This window comes from Heliangelus exortis, chromosome 14 (genome assembly GCF_036169615.1).
Source record: "Heliangelus exortis chromosome 14, bHelExo1.hap1, whole genome shotgun sequence".
NCBI lineage: Eukaryota > Metazoa > Chordata > Aves > Apodiformes > Trochilidae > Heliangelus > Heliangelus exortis.
The window spans coordinates 13,887,997-13,905,475 of NC_092435.1; the positions used below are offsets into that span (position 1 = coordinate 13,887,997).

The 17,479-nt window shown below is 37.7% G+C and overlaps 1 protein-coding gene across 2 annotated transcripts in view; it reads right to left on the minus strand.

Annotated features, from left to right (window-relative positions):
• Positions 1–17,479, minus strand: part of TENM1 (teneurin transmembrane protein 1) — a 453,479-nt gene that overhangs the window by 151,863 nt on the left and 284,137 nt on the right. For both annotated transcript variants that reach the window (XM_071757633.1, XM_071757632.1), the window contains one exon: positions 2,215–2,455. In XM_071757633.1, coding sequence (XP_071613734.1) covers positions 2,215–2,455 — 241 coding nt within the window. The remainder of the gene's footprint in view (positions 1–2,214; positions 2,456–17,479) is intronic.

Here is a 17,479-nt window from a genome sequence, read left to right on the forward strand (position 1 = left end):
ATACATGAGATAAATATTGTATTATTAAAGTATAAAACTACAGCTGATGCGGACGTGTTTCCCTTTATTTCATAGGATTATTATTAATGAGCAGCTAAATATCAATGGAGAAGGCAAACAAGAGAATCCATATATTAAGATGAAGTATTTGTAAAAGAATGAAAGCCATACTGCCAGCTCCTCTTTTTTCTCTGAGGCTTTTTTGTGTCCTGCAGAATTCTGGGAAGTGGTGATCAGAAATGGTTTTTATTACAATGTTTCCTTGCTGTATCACTTGTCTGCACATAAACTGCGGATACATTTTGGCAGTCTGGCAGACTCTACTTTCAGATTATTATATCCTTTCAGCCAGCTTCAGGAAAGGCTGCAGTAAGCTGCCAGAGGGTACACAAAATCACCTGAAACAACCACTGAAGGATAGAAACGGGGAAAAATTCCCAGCCCAGTGCTTTCCAGCCTGAATTCCTGGGCAATCTTTTTGTCAGTATCCAATTATATAATTGTAGATATAAGTACATGTCTAGGTATTACACTAGATAGTGCTCTTTGTGAGAAGTTTCAAATTTACCAAAAATAATAACAAACCAGAAAAATGGAACTGAACTCAAAGAGACTCAAAATTCCAAAGCGCTTTCCCCAAGGAGGGAAAATAGTGAAGAGGGAGGCAGAAAGGTTAAACCAGATCTACCTAAGCATTAACTGAAGAGAACCCAAGGGGTGCAGAACATCCAGGGATCTGCCTTACATGCAGCAGAAAGTATAAAATATATAAGCTGCTTAAACCAAAAATGACAGAGATTTTTCCTTATAAAAACTATATAAGCAGAAGCCTCCAGCTCTAGGTGAACTATAACTTTGTGAGAAAAGTTACATCTTCCTTCTTTGTTTTTGTTTTTTTTGTGATTTGTGCTTAAGAAAGTTTCATTTCAGAATGAATCAGCTGATTCTTCAATCTCAACTTACTAACCTTTTAGAGAAGAAAAACATAACTTGACAGCTGATTAGCAGCACTTCAGTGCTTAAAGATGTATGCTAAAATTAGGTTATGTAGTAAAATAAAAATGCTCTTATAAAAGAACAAAATAAAGGTTTCAGTGATAATTGTCAGAACTGGCCCTTGGATATATGAGTATTAAAAAGAAAACATTTCTAGGCATATTACCTAATATTCTCTGGACCAGATGAGATGGATGTCAGACATGTGCCTGTGTTTCACTGAGCAGCTGTCACAGAGTGTTATGCACTTTCTGTGTTTCAGAATGCCAAACCTCAAAGGAAAACCCTAGACAAAACTTCTTGGTGCTCTGTTCACAATGAAGAGGAAGAAGGTTGTAGAAAATCAAGGGCTCCTTTTAAGCATCAAAGCAGCAAACTCAGCTGCAGCTGAAAAGCCATCAAATTAGCTAATGCTGATAGGGAACAAAAAAGCTTATTATAGGCAAAAGGTGAGAGGAAGCTGGCATGAACCTCTCTGGGCAGAACTCTGGGTAGAGAATCACAGATTTGCTGGAAACAGGATGTGTTTGCTTTCAATTCTTTCCCAGAGTAGATTATTTGTGGGAATGGTGAGTGATCCTGAAGGTGACCCCTCCTTCCCCCAGCTCCTGGGGTTAAAGGTTTTCCATGCTCAACACATCTCTTGGGCCTATACTATTTCTCCACAACCAAACTATAATCAAATGCTATTCTTTGTGTAATGAAGACACAATTTTGTAATTTTGTAATGCAATTAAGTCTTTTAAGTAAACACTGAGAAAAGTATTATTTTAGTATAATTTCCTATCTTTTCTGATCCACAGGAATGCTAAAGCTTGGACACTGATTAACTCCAGAAGTGCCAGAGTACACTGATTTAGCAAAACTTGTATTTCCTGATTACAAAACAGCCCTGGGAGAACATGGGATGTCCCCATCCCACAAGACTCTGTCTGCACACAACTCTAAAATACCTATATAATCTACACCCCTGAAGAAAATCAGTGTTTTTCAAAAACCTGCAAAACATGTGCTTTTATGAGCATTCATGATCCAGATGAACCAAACAAATAAAGCCTCAGGTGGCTACATGACACGGCCTCAAATTTAAATTCATTGGTATGTCCTGAAAGACAAACCTATCATTCCTTATCCCCATATTTATATATATACACACACACATATATATATATATATTGAACATTTGAGATCTGCTGTGTGCAAGGGGTTGGTCTGTACCTGGTTTCCAGGGGAATGTTGCTGTTCAAGACCCAGCTGTTATGGAGATGCACTGAGTCTTGGGTGCTGGTGGGGGGAGTTGGGGCAGCAGGGCTGGGCTGGCTCCGGGTGGTCATGGATCTTCTCTGCAGAGAATCAGCTGGTGGAGGTGGTTTTCTGGCACAGGTGCAGGCATGTGGTGGTGGAGGTGGTGGTGGGAGAGGTCTGAAGGTGAACTGGTTGTGTGGGCTCCCTGGCATATCTGAAACAAGAAAGGTAAGGAAAGCCACAGGTTATTTTTAAAAGACCAAGAGAGGATGAGTATATGATAGTTTTTCAGTTTAAAGAATTATGCTTTCTCGTGTTGTTAAACCAGTAGCTTGCAAAATGTTGTTGTAACATGTGAAATTAATTTAAATATAATACTCTACTGAAATGGAGAATATTAGGTATGCACATCCTCCAGCACTGTAGTTAAAAAAAAAACAAACCAAAAAAAAAACCACCAAAAAAACCCCAACCAACCAAAAATTAAAGATGATGATGTAACATTCCCTCTTAAAGATGACCTGAAGCATTAATGGTCCAGCTATCCAGGTTTTATGGCAGCTAAAGGAGCTCACAGCCACTGGATCAGGCTGTGAAGGAGAGGGAGTGAAAGCCCCATGTGGTGGGTACCCAAGGGGCAGTTTTTGCTCTCAAGCCCCTGCAAGGGACCCATTCTGCACAGGTCCTGCCTGCTGCTAACATTGCTACAGGGTTCTAAGCCAGCTCAGCCAGTGAGCTGGAATCCTCCTGTAAAAGACAAGAAAGATGGATGGTGTGACAGTGCTTTAAAGAGACAATAAAATCTTGTTTTCTCTTCTTCCCACAAGAGGCTCCAAAGCCTCTCAGTAAAGCAAGAAATATAGCTATGGAAAATTGAGGCAAGAAATTCCTTTTCAAGGAACAATAACAAATACTTTGCAAAGAACACGTTGATGAAAGTTGCTGCCAGATTGAGTGAGCCATGGAACTATTAACCTGAAACTCTTCCAGCTAAGGCACCTCAGTGTCTGAAGTGCCTTTGTTCCCTTTCCATACTCCCCCTCCCTCTCCCTTTTCCCTCAGTAGCTGTCCAGTTATATTTGCCCAAACCCAGCTGGAGCAGAGCTCTGATGAACCTGCAAAATTCCCTGTGAGGAGCTGTTGCTGCCATCCCTTAACAACAGGTGCTGTCTGTAAATTCTGAAATGATGTCTTCAAGGTGAGAGATGCAAGTCTGCCTCTTTCCTTCTTGGAACAGCCCATGGAAAAAGAGCTCTTTTTTCTCTCTGACAGTCACAGTTTACCCCAACCAGAGAAACAAGGTTGTTTAGTGCTCCACATAAGCCCTTCTATGCTGTGGTAAGCAAAGCTGTCACGGATTTGGCCCAGGCTTAATCCTTTTAATTTCATTGATCTTTTATCAAGGCAGCATTCTTGCAGCTGCATTAAGGTTTATGTGGTAATGTTAGTTTACATATCCCAGAAAAGCATTTCTAAGCATATTAGAAAACTGGAGACCTCAGTAAATTAAATCACTGGAGTCAACAGCCCAGAGATCTGAAATAATCTGCTAAGGCACTTTCATATAATAATTAATCTCAGTAAATCCTGTATCCTGCTATTTTAAAATTGAAAGCTATCCAAATTTTGGACATGATATTTGATGTCCAGCATCCCCGAGTATTCGATCAATTACATCCCCTTACTTAGTGGTATCAATCTTAAATCCACTCTACAGAAAATTTGCAGGATTATTATACACCCTATAATTTACATGACAAGCCACTTTAATGATTGTGCCACTGACCTGTTAGAAAATTGCTGATCTTATCCAGACCACAGTTTGACTCTACAAGGCACATGGAAAGCTGTGCACTAAATGCCAAGCAGCCAAGCTGGCTGCTTCCCTAGGTAAATGGAAAAAACCTTTATAATCTATATGGTAAGGCATCTTTTGGTTCCCTTTGCCCTCTTTTATCTGCACTGTTTCCTGTCCATAGCACTCAATTATCTGACAAATACTTCAGTTTGTCCCATGCATTAGCCTGGTTTTGCTTTGTGAACCATGAAGTATTTCTGGCTGGTCGGGTACCTTCTATCTCCCAGTGCAATTTACCACAACATATTAACACATCAGATTTCCTGGGGGATTCCTTTTTAATTATCCCACTTGTCACCCCTTCATCCAGCTGCAGGCATCACAGCAAACCTCACATCAGGTTCTGAAGTATTTTGGAGATTTAAAGACAAGTCTTCTGTATCAGACCTCCACTTCAGCAAAGCAAATTCATTATGCTGAGAATCTGCCTGAGTTTCCAATTACTTTTTACAGACTAATTTGGCCAAGTTATTTCTGCTTGGCTTGAAACTAAGTCTACATCTCTTTATTTAACTTTAATTTTATACCCCCCCCCAAAAAGCTGCTTGGGATAAAAAAGCAGCATTATATCTGAATATTCAGACTACGATTCTTCAGGCCTCTGAATAAACAGCATGCTTTGTAAAATAACCTAATGCAAAATCATTTAAATACCTAAAAAGCATTATTAGTCAAGAGAATTTGTCTACAGCCAACAGGTTTCCAAAATATATTGGAATGATACAGAAATTAACTTAGCTATAAATTTTTACCCCGTTTCTATTGTTCAGCATAATGCTATCCATAACAACTCCTGGTTTTATTTTTAATGGTTGCCAACAATGTTCAGATTTGTAAATTTTTTTACATAAAAAAGTCTATGATATGCAAATAGGGCATTCAGTGTGTTCATTGACAAGGTAGAGGTTTGCATTCATCTAAAAATGTAACTACAAGACATGATTTCAGGTCAAACCCTATATTTACAGCAATTTGTTTCAAATCAGACCTTAATCTGAGGAGTGCTCAAGCCAGAGAAGAAGCTCTTGGTCCTCACTATTACCTTTCTCATCTGCCCTTGCTTTTAGACCATTTTTTACAGCCAGAAGAGGCTGCTTAGAAAAGGTCTAAACTCTTTCCCCTGAGAACTAATTATCTTTAATAGTTTCCTTGTTTCAGCAGAACCCATCTAGAACTGTGATGCTTCCTGAAAAGATTGACACAACATTTTGCTTCTTTGCTGTGTATTGCACCTGCTTTTTTTTTATTCTACCTCACACACTCCCCATTCATTCCACAAACTCCATTTGGTTTTATTTTTAGGGGTTGTTCTTTCATTCTTCAATCAGAATATTAATTTGGTTCCATTGAGACACCCTCCAAACACCACACACTCACTCCAGAAGAGAAAACTTAGTACTGATGCTACCTATAAGCTAGAATAAACTTTTCCTTATAATTCTGCCAGTTTGAAGGATTTCAACTTGTTTGCCTTTCTTTGAAGTTTGAAGGGAGGGGTTCTGCTTCTATCTTGAATGTTTCTTCTTCTTTGGTTCTGACCCATTCTTCTGGATGGCTTTGATCAATACTGAACACAACTCTGGTGCTGCTGAGCTGTGGAGCTTGGTACCTTCCAGTTAGGGGGCACAGAGCTTAACAGCTCCTCTTCAGCTGCTGAATTTACTGTTTTTTTTTTTTCTTCAGAAGATAAAATAGTTCAGATCTTGTTTTTTTTATTAGGTCTTTGCTTTTCAAAAAGTGGAAAGTTAATTAACTTAGAGGTTTCTCTCACTCTGCCATTTTGGTCGAGTGCTGCCATTCAGCTCACAAGTTACTGGAGACACAGACCAATGGCCAAGAGCAGCATTATCAGAAACTCATTTTCCTTAAGAGTCAGGCTAAAATACCTTTATACCCATAAACATGCAGCCAAATTGCTTTATGGACTGACAAAAATGAAATAAGCTGCTTTATCAAATAGTTAAAACCTGACTAAAATTAGTTTTGAAAATAAGGCAGGCTTTTGCTGAATATTTTTCTAACAGTTTTGAAGTATACTTTATTATACTTTTTAGATCTACACAGAAAGAAGGGGTAATTGAACTGTTTTATCATTTACTGACAGGACTACAATAGCCTGTATCACTACTAAGTGAAGTATATCAGAGAGAATATATTAAAAAGTAATGAACCTTAAAAGGTTTGCCTCTACCCTGTAGTGCTTTTGGGATATTTTAATTTTTTTCAGTTCATAAATTCATAATTTATTGGTATGTTTGGATTTATATTTTTTTAAACTAAACATATTCCAGTTGAGTGTGAAATAACTTGTAATCCCTTATTTAATGAACAAAATAGCAAAAAAATATACAGTTTATTTAGAAGTTCTGTGGGCATACCACTGCTTGGTTATAAACCTAGTTGTAATTTTTTTCTCAAGCAGAAGGAAACAGAATAATGCTACAAATAGAGCTTTGGAGGAGGTAAATTTGCATCATGCAGGAAAGTGTTTCTGACACCATTAAAGAGAATGGAAGGATTATGCCCAGAGCACTGTGCCAGCCTCTACAAATGGGCACTGAAGAACTGGGAAAGACTGAGTGCAGGCAAGACAGAGAATCTGAATGTTTGAGACTAGACCTGAAAAGCATAAAGAAAAATACTCAATTTTAAAATAAGATTTTTGCTCTGGATCTAACAAGACAAACTACGAAATGGGTGGAGGTGCTACCAGTGCAGACTGCAGTAAGTTAATACACTTTCTGATGCTGTGTAAGTCTTTGGACCATTTCCTTCCATTCTAGAGTTAAAATTATTGAGCTTTTATGTATGCACCAATGACCTTACTAGGCTCCTATTTTGGGTTGGTTTTTTTTTTTTTCCTATCCCTGAATTACTTTTATTTTTGCTACCATATATTTTGAGAAAAAGATGAAAGCAAAATTGTGCATGAAATTTCTCTATTAGTGTGTAAATTTATGTTGGGTTTCAATAACCTCTTCTACACTTGCTCTTTCTGATGCAGCTCAACAGAATCCTTTGCTTCCCATCCTTTTGTCAGATAAAAAAGTATCTATCCAGTACTTTTAATACCAATTTACCTTCAGGTTATTGTTCTGTTGTATTTTTTTTTTAATTCTTATTACACAGTAAATATTCCAGAATATAAAATATCAAACATCTCTAAAGAATTCTACAAACCATATGGTTTTATGCAAAATAAAGTGTATAATGCAATGAAAGTTTATAAACTAAAGATCATACGGACTCAAACTTTATATACTGAGTAAAAGAGATTTAAAGACCCCCAAAAACTCATACTAATTTCTACCAGCCTAGAGACTCATAAACACAGTGCTTAGCAGAGATCTTATGCCACATACTTTGAGTGCCAGCACTGAGTGTAACATACAGCTGGATTTATATTCTAATACTGTGATGATGTAAAAGAAATGATTTATACAATCTATATAATTCTTAAGCACTCAGTTCAACACATTCAAATGCATCCCATTAAATCTTTGCTTTATTTTCTCAGTATCATCCTGTTCAGTTCCCTGAAAATACAATTATACCCATAGACACAAATCAAGATTTTAATTCATAATTTATGGGTCATTTTTTAAATGGAAAGAGATATGGTAGAATAAGAATTCTAATTGTTTCCTAATACTAACAGAAACTTATTTCCCTTTCAGCATTTCCAAGTTTTGTCATATTTAAAGCTAAAATATGATGGTAATTCAACTCTTCTTAAAACTCAAGTAACATTTACACTGAATACTGCATGGCCTAACTATGTAAGAAAAAATCTATTCTGCATATAAGCTTCAGGGACAGTAAAGACTTCTTATGCTCAAGTCCTTACTTCTTCCTCCTAGAGTCCATATTGTTTAGGTAGATTAATCTGAGCATGGGATTTCCACATTATTTTAATTCACATTTTTGGTAAATTTCCAACAAAAAAATGCGTGATTACTTAAAGTCTACTAAAAAATCTTAATAAATTAAATAGTATAAATGGACTGTAATGCCTGCATAGGATAGTAATATTAAGTATCGATGCCTTAAAACCTCTAGCAGTAGAGAGCATGAGGAATTTTCATTAGCAGGATTTTCTATTTGCCAGTAATTTGCCATTACTGTTGGATGAGAAGATGGTAACACTGCTGGCCTCTATTTCTCTTAAAACATCAATTAGTGGCATGATAGATGTGCAAAATACACTGGGCATCTCTGGAAAATAAATCAGAAATGTCTCAGAAGTGTCTCTGCAAACAAACTGTTTCTTGACTCAGGGAGAATTTTTCAGGCTTAGGAGCAGAGGTTGGAACTTATTAGAGAAGGAAAGGCAGTGACTTCTCCCCAGGGAACTATCACATGGCCAACCCTTCCCAACTTTGCTGATAGGATGCATTTAGTAATATTCTGCCTTTCAAGACTGAAAAAAATTCTGGCACCTGTCATCTTTGTACTGTATACTTAACTTGTCAGTTGTACTTTGTAAATGCTTGAAAAAAGACTGATCCAGCCTTTTGAGGTGTGTGTGGGGGAGTGGTTTTGCTTTTTCTGATTATAGAACTGTTAATATACTCAACCCAAAAGAAGGGCTTGGGGACCCAAGCTGCCTATTTTTTTTTATCCAGCTGGATCAGGTGGTGCAATGAAACCCATCACCTTTCCTGATAAAATCTGCCTCACTTAGAGGCCCTCCCATCTGGAGACTATTAGAGCTACAACAGCACTGCTCCCCCTGAATTAGCTCCATCACTCAGTGTTGTAACTTGGGAGCCTGATTGCTGAAATAGAATAATTTTGGATATAAAAGACTCTGCAATAAGATGCCACACTCTGTGCTGTAAGTTTGTAACCAGAAGTGAGTTTCAGGTTATAATGCTGATGCTGTGGATAAGATGCAAGCTTTAAATGTCAGTGTGCAGAAGCATCTTACAATACCAACACACTGATGTGTGTTCCTATAAAATATACATTGCCAGAGAGAAGAGCTTGAGCTCCTGAGGTGCTTTCATTCTGCTGATTTGTCTGAATTATTGCTTTGTTCTACATTACTTAACACAGCTGTTAAATACTAATGCACTCTTTGTATAATATTTACATGAAAGACATTATTCCATTTATGCTTAATGCTCATATTTATGTCAATTACCATGATAAATTCCAAATGAAACTATCCTACTCACTGCCTTTCATCTCCTTTGTGGCAGATACTATGTCCATCAGATTCTCCCTATTACCCCCCCCAGCAGAGACAGGAGTCCTCTTAAATCACTGCTGTCTGTTCCAACACAGGACAAGCCCAGTGGTGGTTGAGTCACTGAGGTCAAGGACAAAATGTAAAGGGAGAAAAAAAGCAGAACTCCAATTATGATGGAGACTGAAGGGAAAAAACCTAAACAACCAGCTCAGGCTTCCAGCAGTTTGTTTAGCAGCTCAAGCAGCTGCTGATACAATTAACACCCTTCAAGGGATAGAAGTGGAGACTGAGAGCTCCCAGCCAGCTTAAAGGTGGTATTTTCAGGAGAATAGGTAATTCCTGCAATTAGTTAAAAGTGGGGGGTTCAGTCTTCAGTAACTTCTGTTGGTGGCAACTCCCAGGGGAAAGTGCAATCACTGCCTTAAAACTCCAAACAAAGAGGGGGAGATTATAGCTTACAGCATAAGCCTCTCATCCAGGTTTACAAAAGCCAGGCAGCTCCAAGCAGCTTTGCAGCAAATTTTGATGACCTCAGAGGTGAAGAGATTTTGATTAAAGAGCCGTTTATGATTGGTAAAATAGGTTGCAAGCAACCATAGCTGTAAAAATTAATGTATCCCCTGTTATTGATGGGCTTTGGCAGAATGATCTATATTCAAGTTTTGGCCTTTGTGTCATTAAATTCATTACTTCTGAGGGCTTTCTAAAAGGGACCTATGGGTAATGGAATTAGCAACTATAAATCATATTGAAATACAGTGTATTTAGCCCAGTAGATTAGAGGAAATAGCCTGAATGTGGACACTGGGAGCCACTTTGTCACCAACCTCTCAGCAGTGGATGAAACTCTTCCCTGCCTGCCCCTCACCTGCCTCATCTGAGTTCTCATTACTTTGCAACAGTTTTGGGAAAAAAAAAAAAAAAAATTGCCTGAGATCGTGCCCTGTTACAGACCCAAATAAAATAAAACCCTGCAGCATCTGAGTTCACTGCACTGCAATGGCTGAGGTGAAGATGCTTCCATTTCTGAGCCCTGATCCACATCAAGCCCAGGCACATGAGAGATCAAACTCTTTAAATTTGAGGGAATATAAAATAGGCTGTGGCCCTACAGAAACATGAAAAGATGAGAAGCACTAAGTTAATGGTTAAACCTGCCAGTTATCTCAGGACCCAAACCAAAGCCTTGATGAGCACATCCAGGCACATTCTTGAAACTATTGGGTGCAAGATCCCAACCACATCAACCTTTTTGGACTCAGAGATATCTTGGCAGCACTACAAAATTCAAGTTTGTTTCAGTTTGAAGTACAAGTGGCCCCTTCTATCCTGCCCTCTCTGAACAGTCTGGCCTATGGATCAATTTGTAATTAATCTATAAATTACATCAGGACAGATTTTCCTCAACAACCTCATAGTTCCCCACTGGTCAGGGTAAAAGGCTCACAGGAAACCAGACTGTTTCCTTCCACTGCATTTTACATCACAAACTTCAGGTGACAGACTTCTTAAAGAAGAGGTCTTTACAACAAATATATATTGTCCACTTTTCTTAAAACTGTCCAGGTTGTTCAGATTTTTTAAATGGAAAATTATTTCAAAATACTTTTAATTCTGGAATTAAACAGAGAAGTATTGTACTAAAAGAGGGAAACAAAAAAAAAAAACCAAAAAACTAAGAGGAGGAATGGTAACCTTAGCTGCAGGACAGTTAGCAACCATTTATCCCTGTTAACTCTTATAGGTACATGGTATTATTTAAGAAAGTTCCATGTAATATTCAGCATAATAGTGCCTCACCAACACATTTTCCATGGTGTCTAAATTACACTAAATTAGATAAAGGATTGCATGGAATTAGCTGACTGACTACTTCTGCCTTTCAACCCCAGACATAGTTAACAAGTTCCTGTCCCTCTCATCTTAATCCACAAAAAAAGAGAAATATTTCTACAAAAGTATGTTTGCTACTGATGTTTAAGGTTTTATCTGGAATGCTGACACTTCTCCTATAATAGTGAGCTTGCTGGGAGGTACAAAGGTACAGGTGTAACTGATGGTAAACAACAAATCGATTACTTTTAAAATAAAATAAAAATTCCTGTAGGGAAAGACAAAACAACAGCACAGAACCAACTAACATGATGCCTGAAAATGAACACCACAGCCTCAGCACAAACCCTGAGATTTCAAGTTCATCTCTGACACAGACTGAGGCATTTCTAAGCAAGAAAATAGAGTTTCTGAATTATACTTCTACCACTCCACTGACCCAAGCCTGGATTCTCAGAACTATTCAGGACTATTAATTCCACTCTGACTTTACTATTAGGAGCCCTGTGCTCTTAAGGCCCTCTGAGGATCTGAGCAGAGCATCCATCAAGTACCAACAGGGTGACTGCTGCACAGACTGATTCAGACAACTTTGCCAAGCTGCTCCTGCTCCTCTTGCTCAACTTGCAATCTCATGCAATTCAAAATTAACCAGGATTACATCATTTTACAGCATTAATAGCTTAGCAAAGTTCCTTGTGACCGTGTCCTCAGTTCACCTCCCAGCACAGTTCTAAGGTGAATTTCACTCAGAGCTTATCTATACACAGTTATTTAAACTCATTGTAAATAAGACATGCATTTTTGAATATTACTAGAAATTACATCTATAAAATACCAAATAAAACCTTCAAAACAAATGCATAAAGAAGTACCAAGGGAAACATACTTTTTCATATGAACCTAACCAACAAAGTATTTTAATGAGTGCACATCTATTAAGAGAATTCTCAGGATACTGTAATTATTATTCATTTTCTAGAATTGTTTCACCATGAAGCTTTATGCTACTATGGGGACTTGAATGTTTATGTTTTGTGACGGCTGTGTTGACTATTAAAAAGCAATTTGGCTGACATTTTAAGTCTTTTGTTGCCAGTTTTAATTGGATTGTTCACCAAGCATCAACTCCCCCATTAACTGCAAAAATTACAGGCCAACATCAGTTTATAGTAATGACTGTTTAATGATTTTATCCTGTCAGTGTGCCAGCTTCATATGGGTGCAGGCATGATTAGTTTCCTATCAAGACCTGTAATTAAATAATGGAAACCCAAACAAAAGAGAATATCAAACAGGAAGCTATCATTAATAAAGACTCAAAGATATTTATTAAAAAAAATAAAAATGAGTGTTTAGAGATCAAGCAGTGCAAGAGTTGATGTTAAGGAAGAAAATTCTCTGAAATTTTTGCCATAGAAGAAATTTCTTCCTGTTAAGAAGAAAGCAAAATCTGAGCACTCACTTGAGTGATTCTGCTTATCATCCTTAAAACTGACTCAAAATAAGTTATTAAAAAAAATAAAAATAAAAAAAAAATCAACGTTTAGAGATCAAGAAGTGCAAGAATTGATGTTAAGGAAGAAAATTCTCTGAAATTTTTGCCATAGAAGAAATTTCTTCCTGTTAAGAAAAAAGCAAAATCTGAGCACTCACTCGAGTGATTCTGCTTATCATCCTTAAAACTGACTCAAAATAAGTTATTAAAAAAAATAAAAATAAAAAAAAAATCAACGTTTAGAGATCAAGAAGTGCAAGAATTGATGTTAAGGAAGAATATTCTCTGAAATTTTTGCTATAGAAGAAATTTCTTCCTGTTAAGAAGAAAGCAAAATCTGAGCACTCACTGTAGTGACTGCTTATCATTCTTAAAACTGACTCAAAATTAGTTCAGAATTAGCTATTTTTGTTTGCTTTCCAGACTAGGTAAAGATGCTTTTATAATAAGAAGATCTAAAAATAATTACACCCCAACTGAAACTTACAGTACTTCCAACCAAAGAACAAGCACACAAGCTTCACAGGAATTCGGATTCTTGAAGGAAACCAATTCTTATTCTTTGTTCTCTGAATCCTGTGCCAAACTCCTCCCTATTTCAGAATTTCAAATAAAGCGCTAAATGGCTTTGAGAAGAAAACTCTAAAATGTGAAATATCCATGATAATTAGGCCAGAAACAACCCCCAAAGCAGGGCAAGCACAACCAAGCTCCTCCTCACACTGTTTCAACAGAATCCATGAAGCTGGGGACTCCTTGGAGAATTTCAGAGCTTCTGGTTTCAGCCATAAGCTGAAGTTGCCATGGATGGCAACTTTCTGAGGCAGTTAAACACTTCAGTTTTGAAAAGAACTTGGTATTTCACACATTTTGACACTTAAAAAGAGAAAAAGTCTTGACTGTCTTATCAATAAGTACATCAGGACTCTAAAATTTGGGCTGGAGCATCTCTGTAAACCAAGCTGGTAGGTTTGGTGTTGCCATTCAACCTCAACCCCAAAGGTCAAATCCCAGGCTTTACTGTGCCATGGATTCAGTCAGAATTCAGGCAAGTTTCAGCAATGTGTAGCAACTTAGAAGAACTTGTGCTCATCTGTTTTCAGGCTTGACTTTTATAGACTACAGTCACCTATGAGAAAATATTAACCTACTGGAAAGTCAATAGATTTTTCAAGGTTGCTTCATTTTTATGTACGAAAAGCTTTATGTCTTGCAGAACCATTCATTTTCCATTTATTGCCAGGATGATGGCTCCAAATCTCTTCTGACCAAACTTGTGAGCAGATGACTTTATTTGAAAGATTTAGAGGTAAATTTAGGACCCATCTCTTTTCTGTTACAACAGCATGATATGGAATTAACTCCATTGATTTCAATTATTTTATTCTGCCTTGGCTTGCTGGATGTAACCACAGAAGGTAAGAGTCCATCTTTGACAGGCCAGAGCCATTTTTTATTTATGTAGAAACAGAAAATTTGTCACTTCAAAATACCAGCTAAGGAACACCTCATGTTTCTGTTCCAGGTTATTGTCTTTTTGATTTAGGAAGGGAGGAACCACTGAATCAGTAAAATATAAGCCAGGACAAACCTATTGCAATTTGTAAAATAAGAAGGTCCAGCAGAGGGATGTGAATGGACATCAGGAGATGAAAATTCACATCAACAAATGCAAGGTACCTCTAATTGATTGCTGAGATCCAAATTTACTCCAAGTACTCAGAAAATGGAGCTGTGTATGTCTGCAAACAGCTCAATGAAAACCTCTGTTCTATGTGCAGCCTTAGTAAGAGAATGTAACAGCATGGAAAAGACAGTTAATTGGACAGAAAATAAAAAGGCAGAATGTTAAGCCATTATAAACACATCTTGTAGAACATTTTGTTCCATTCTTGACACATTTTTTTTACAACTTGGTAAAAAACAGAAGAGATTTTTACAAGCAAGTGACTAGATTGGTGGAAAAACCACTACGTGAGGAGACACTGGACTGTGTAGTTTAGAGAGAAGCAACATGGAAAGGGTAAGAGAACCAACACAATGAACTCTGCAGGTAATTATTTACACTGAAAATAAAAGTACAGTGGATTTGAAATGAAACTGTTAGGAGAATAAGTTTCTCTTCTTAATACCACAATTAATCTAGAAGCTTGTTGCCAAAAGCTATCATTGAGATGAGTAGGTTGCAAATATTTTTCACATAAAAATGGATATAATTATCCACCTGTGCAGAATGAGCAGGCAATATACACACAAACCTAAGCATATAAAAATATAAAACCTATATATAAAAAATAAACCTTTTTGTGTTTATAAGTATATAACATACATTTGTACATATTATACATAGACAAAAATCTCCACTGAATTAAAAAGCTACTGGATAGAATGAGAGATATTTGCTCAGTTTACTTGCAAGGTGAATTTTTTATCATCCCAAAGGATTTCATTTCATATTTAATACATATTTAATTTCATATTTAAAACTGCACCCACTGCTTGTTTCCTGCTCCAACCAGAGGAGCTCACCCAAAGTCCAGTCATTGGTGAATTTCTTCCTATGGGATCAGGTCAGCCCTGCTTTAGTCAGAATATGTTTGGGGAAAAGCAGAAGAGTATGGGATTTGCTCAGCTGACTGATGAAACAAGTGTAAGACAAACTATTCTCATGGCTGAAAAAGAAGAATAAATATGCCTTGAAGTCATGTACCACAAATAGCTTAAAAACTAGAGATGAAACACTTGATTTGCAGATCTTGGAAGGAGCAAGGGATTGACGCTTAAATAGCAATTTGGAACTCAAAACACACAAGGAACACATGAAAACACTTCTAGGATTTATTGTCCAGAACAGAATAGTAGTTCAAGCCTTCCCCTGATCCTCATCCTGATCCTTAAATTCTAATTTTGACACCTGCAGTCTTTCCAACTACATGACTCGTAGCAAATACTGTTAATTTCTGAACAGTACAACTGAGACTGTGGAATTTCAACCTGAAGGATCCACTACCCAGGTACCAAATTATCCTCTGCCAAACTTATCTCACAGTAACCAGCACATAACAAATACTTTGTTTACTTGCACTGTGCTTTGCACATCCCCCTGTTTTTATTACAGAATAGGCAGCCTGAATGCAAACAAAGAAAATGTATGAAGGAGGTGGAGGAAGGAGTTGGCAATAATTCATGCTACAGTTGCCTTTTACTAAAGAGGATGGAGAGAATGGATGTAGATCAGCAGGCAGTTTCAGCAAATGCAATTTCAAAATGACCTTTCAAAAGTAATTATTAGAGCTGAGTTGTAGCATTCAGCTGAAATGGAACTCTTCAGCATTCCACAGACTTACAAAGGAGAAAAATTTGTCATAAGGATCAAAAAGGAGAGGGCCACTCAGACACTGTCTTCATCCTCCACCAGACAGTTTTTCTTTTATAATCTTACACTGAAGAAAAAGCCAAACACCACATATCTATCAAAATAAAGCATATCCTATTGTAGAATACAGGACTGAAAAATAAATGTACAAGGAAACACCTCGATGGAACTGCTGCCACCAAAGGAAGAAGAGCTGAGAATAAAGACAACCTGAGAGAGCTGCCTGGGGGCTGAGGATGGGGGGCTCAGCTCTCTTTGCTCTGCCTGACACAGACTTCAATCTCAGGCCCCGAGTCCTGAGCTGCTCTGCAACTGGAACTGGAAAGGGGACTTGAACTTGGCTGCCACGTTGGGGTCTGCCCCTCTACTCCAACAAACACCTGATTATTTCTATGCAGTGAGGCAGCTCCCAACAGATTAGGAGACAGAGTGAGAAAGAGAAAAGACCAATTCTGTACCAGGGTGTTATTTTCAAACCATTATTTCACTCTCCAGCTGAACATCCTGACAACTGCCTTTCCTTTGCAAACCTCTTGCTCTGATGAGGAATCTCCTCCCCAGACACAGAGCTCTGCTTTGGGGAAATCTCTCTGGAATTGACACATGGCCTGAAACCTTTGGGTCTCAGCACACACTCAGAGCATTTTGCTTTTCCAACTTCTCCCATAGAGATCCAGGCAACACTTTAGTGGGAGGTACAAGGCACAGGGACAGATTTCCCCCTCCCAGGAGTTCTGTTACCTTCTGTGGTTACATCCAGCAAGCCAAGGCAGAATAAAATAATTGAAATCTATGGAGTTAATTCCATATCATGCTGTTGTAACAGAAAAGAGATGGGTCCTAAATTTACCTCTAAATCTTTCAGTCCCAGGGGTAGAAGACTTAAGCTGGAGGAGCTTTTCTGCTGTGGTGCTGGAGGCTTCTGGGAGGTGCTGGGCTCAGCCCAAGGCAGTTCAGAGATGTCAGGAATACTTGGGTCATTTCTTTCTTTACCTACCAAAGCCAAGGTAAACAACATGTAGGCTAAAAATAGCCAACAGGATCTTCTTGTTGATTTCAGTAGGAACTAAATAAAACTCTTGTGTGCATAACTTCATCTAAAATAGTGAATAACCAATTTACCTGTTTTATATTCTTTTACAAGAAAAAGACTCTGTGGATTCAGACTGTATCCACACACCACTGATGCTATAAAGACAGATTAATTCTACTATATAAAAGACAAGATGCCTGGTAATCTGCCTCTTTGTGAAGCAGTACTTCATCTCATCTCACACAGGAGAGATAAGAGACAGAATTGAAAGCTAAAAGGACAGCATTTTATCCCTTTGTTTGAAAATGTTCAATAGACAGCATTTTTTAAAAAATAAAAAATTAAATGGGCTCTATTCAAATGCAGCATGAAAGAAAATGGTGTCTAGTTCAGGCTGGGCACAGTGACCTGCCCTAGTTTGCAGCTGAACAAAGGCATAAAAGCAA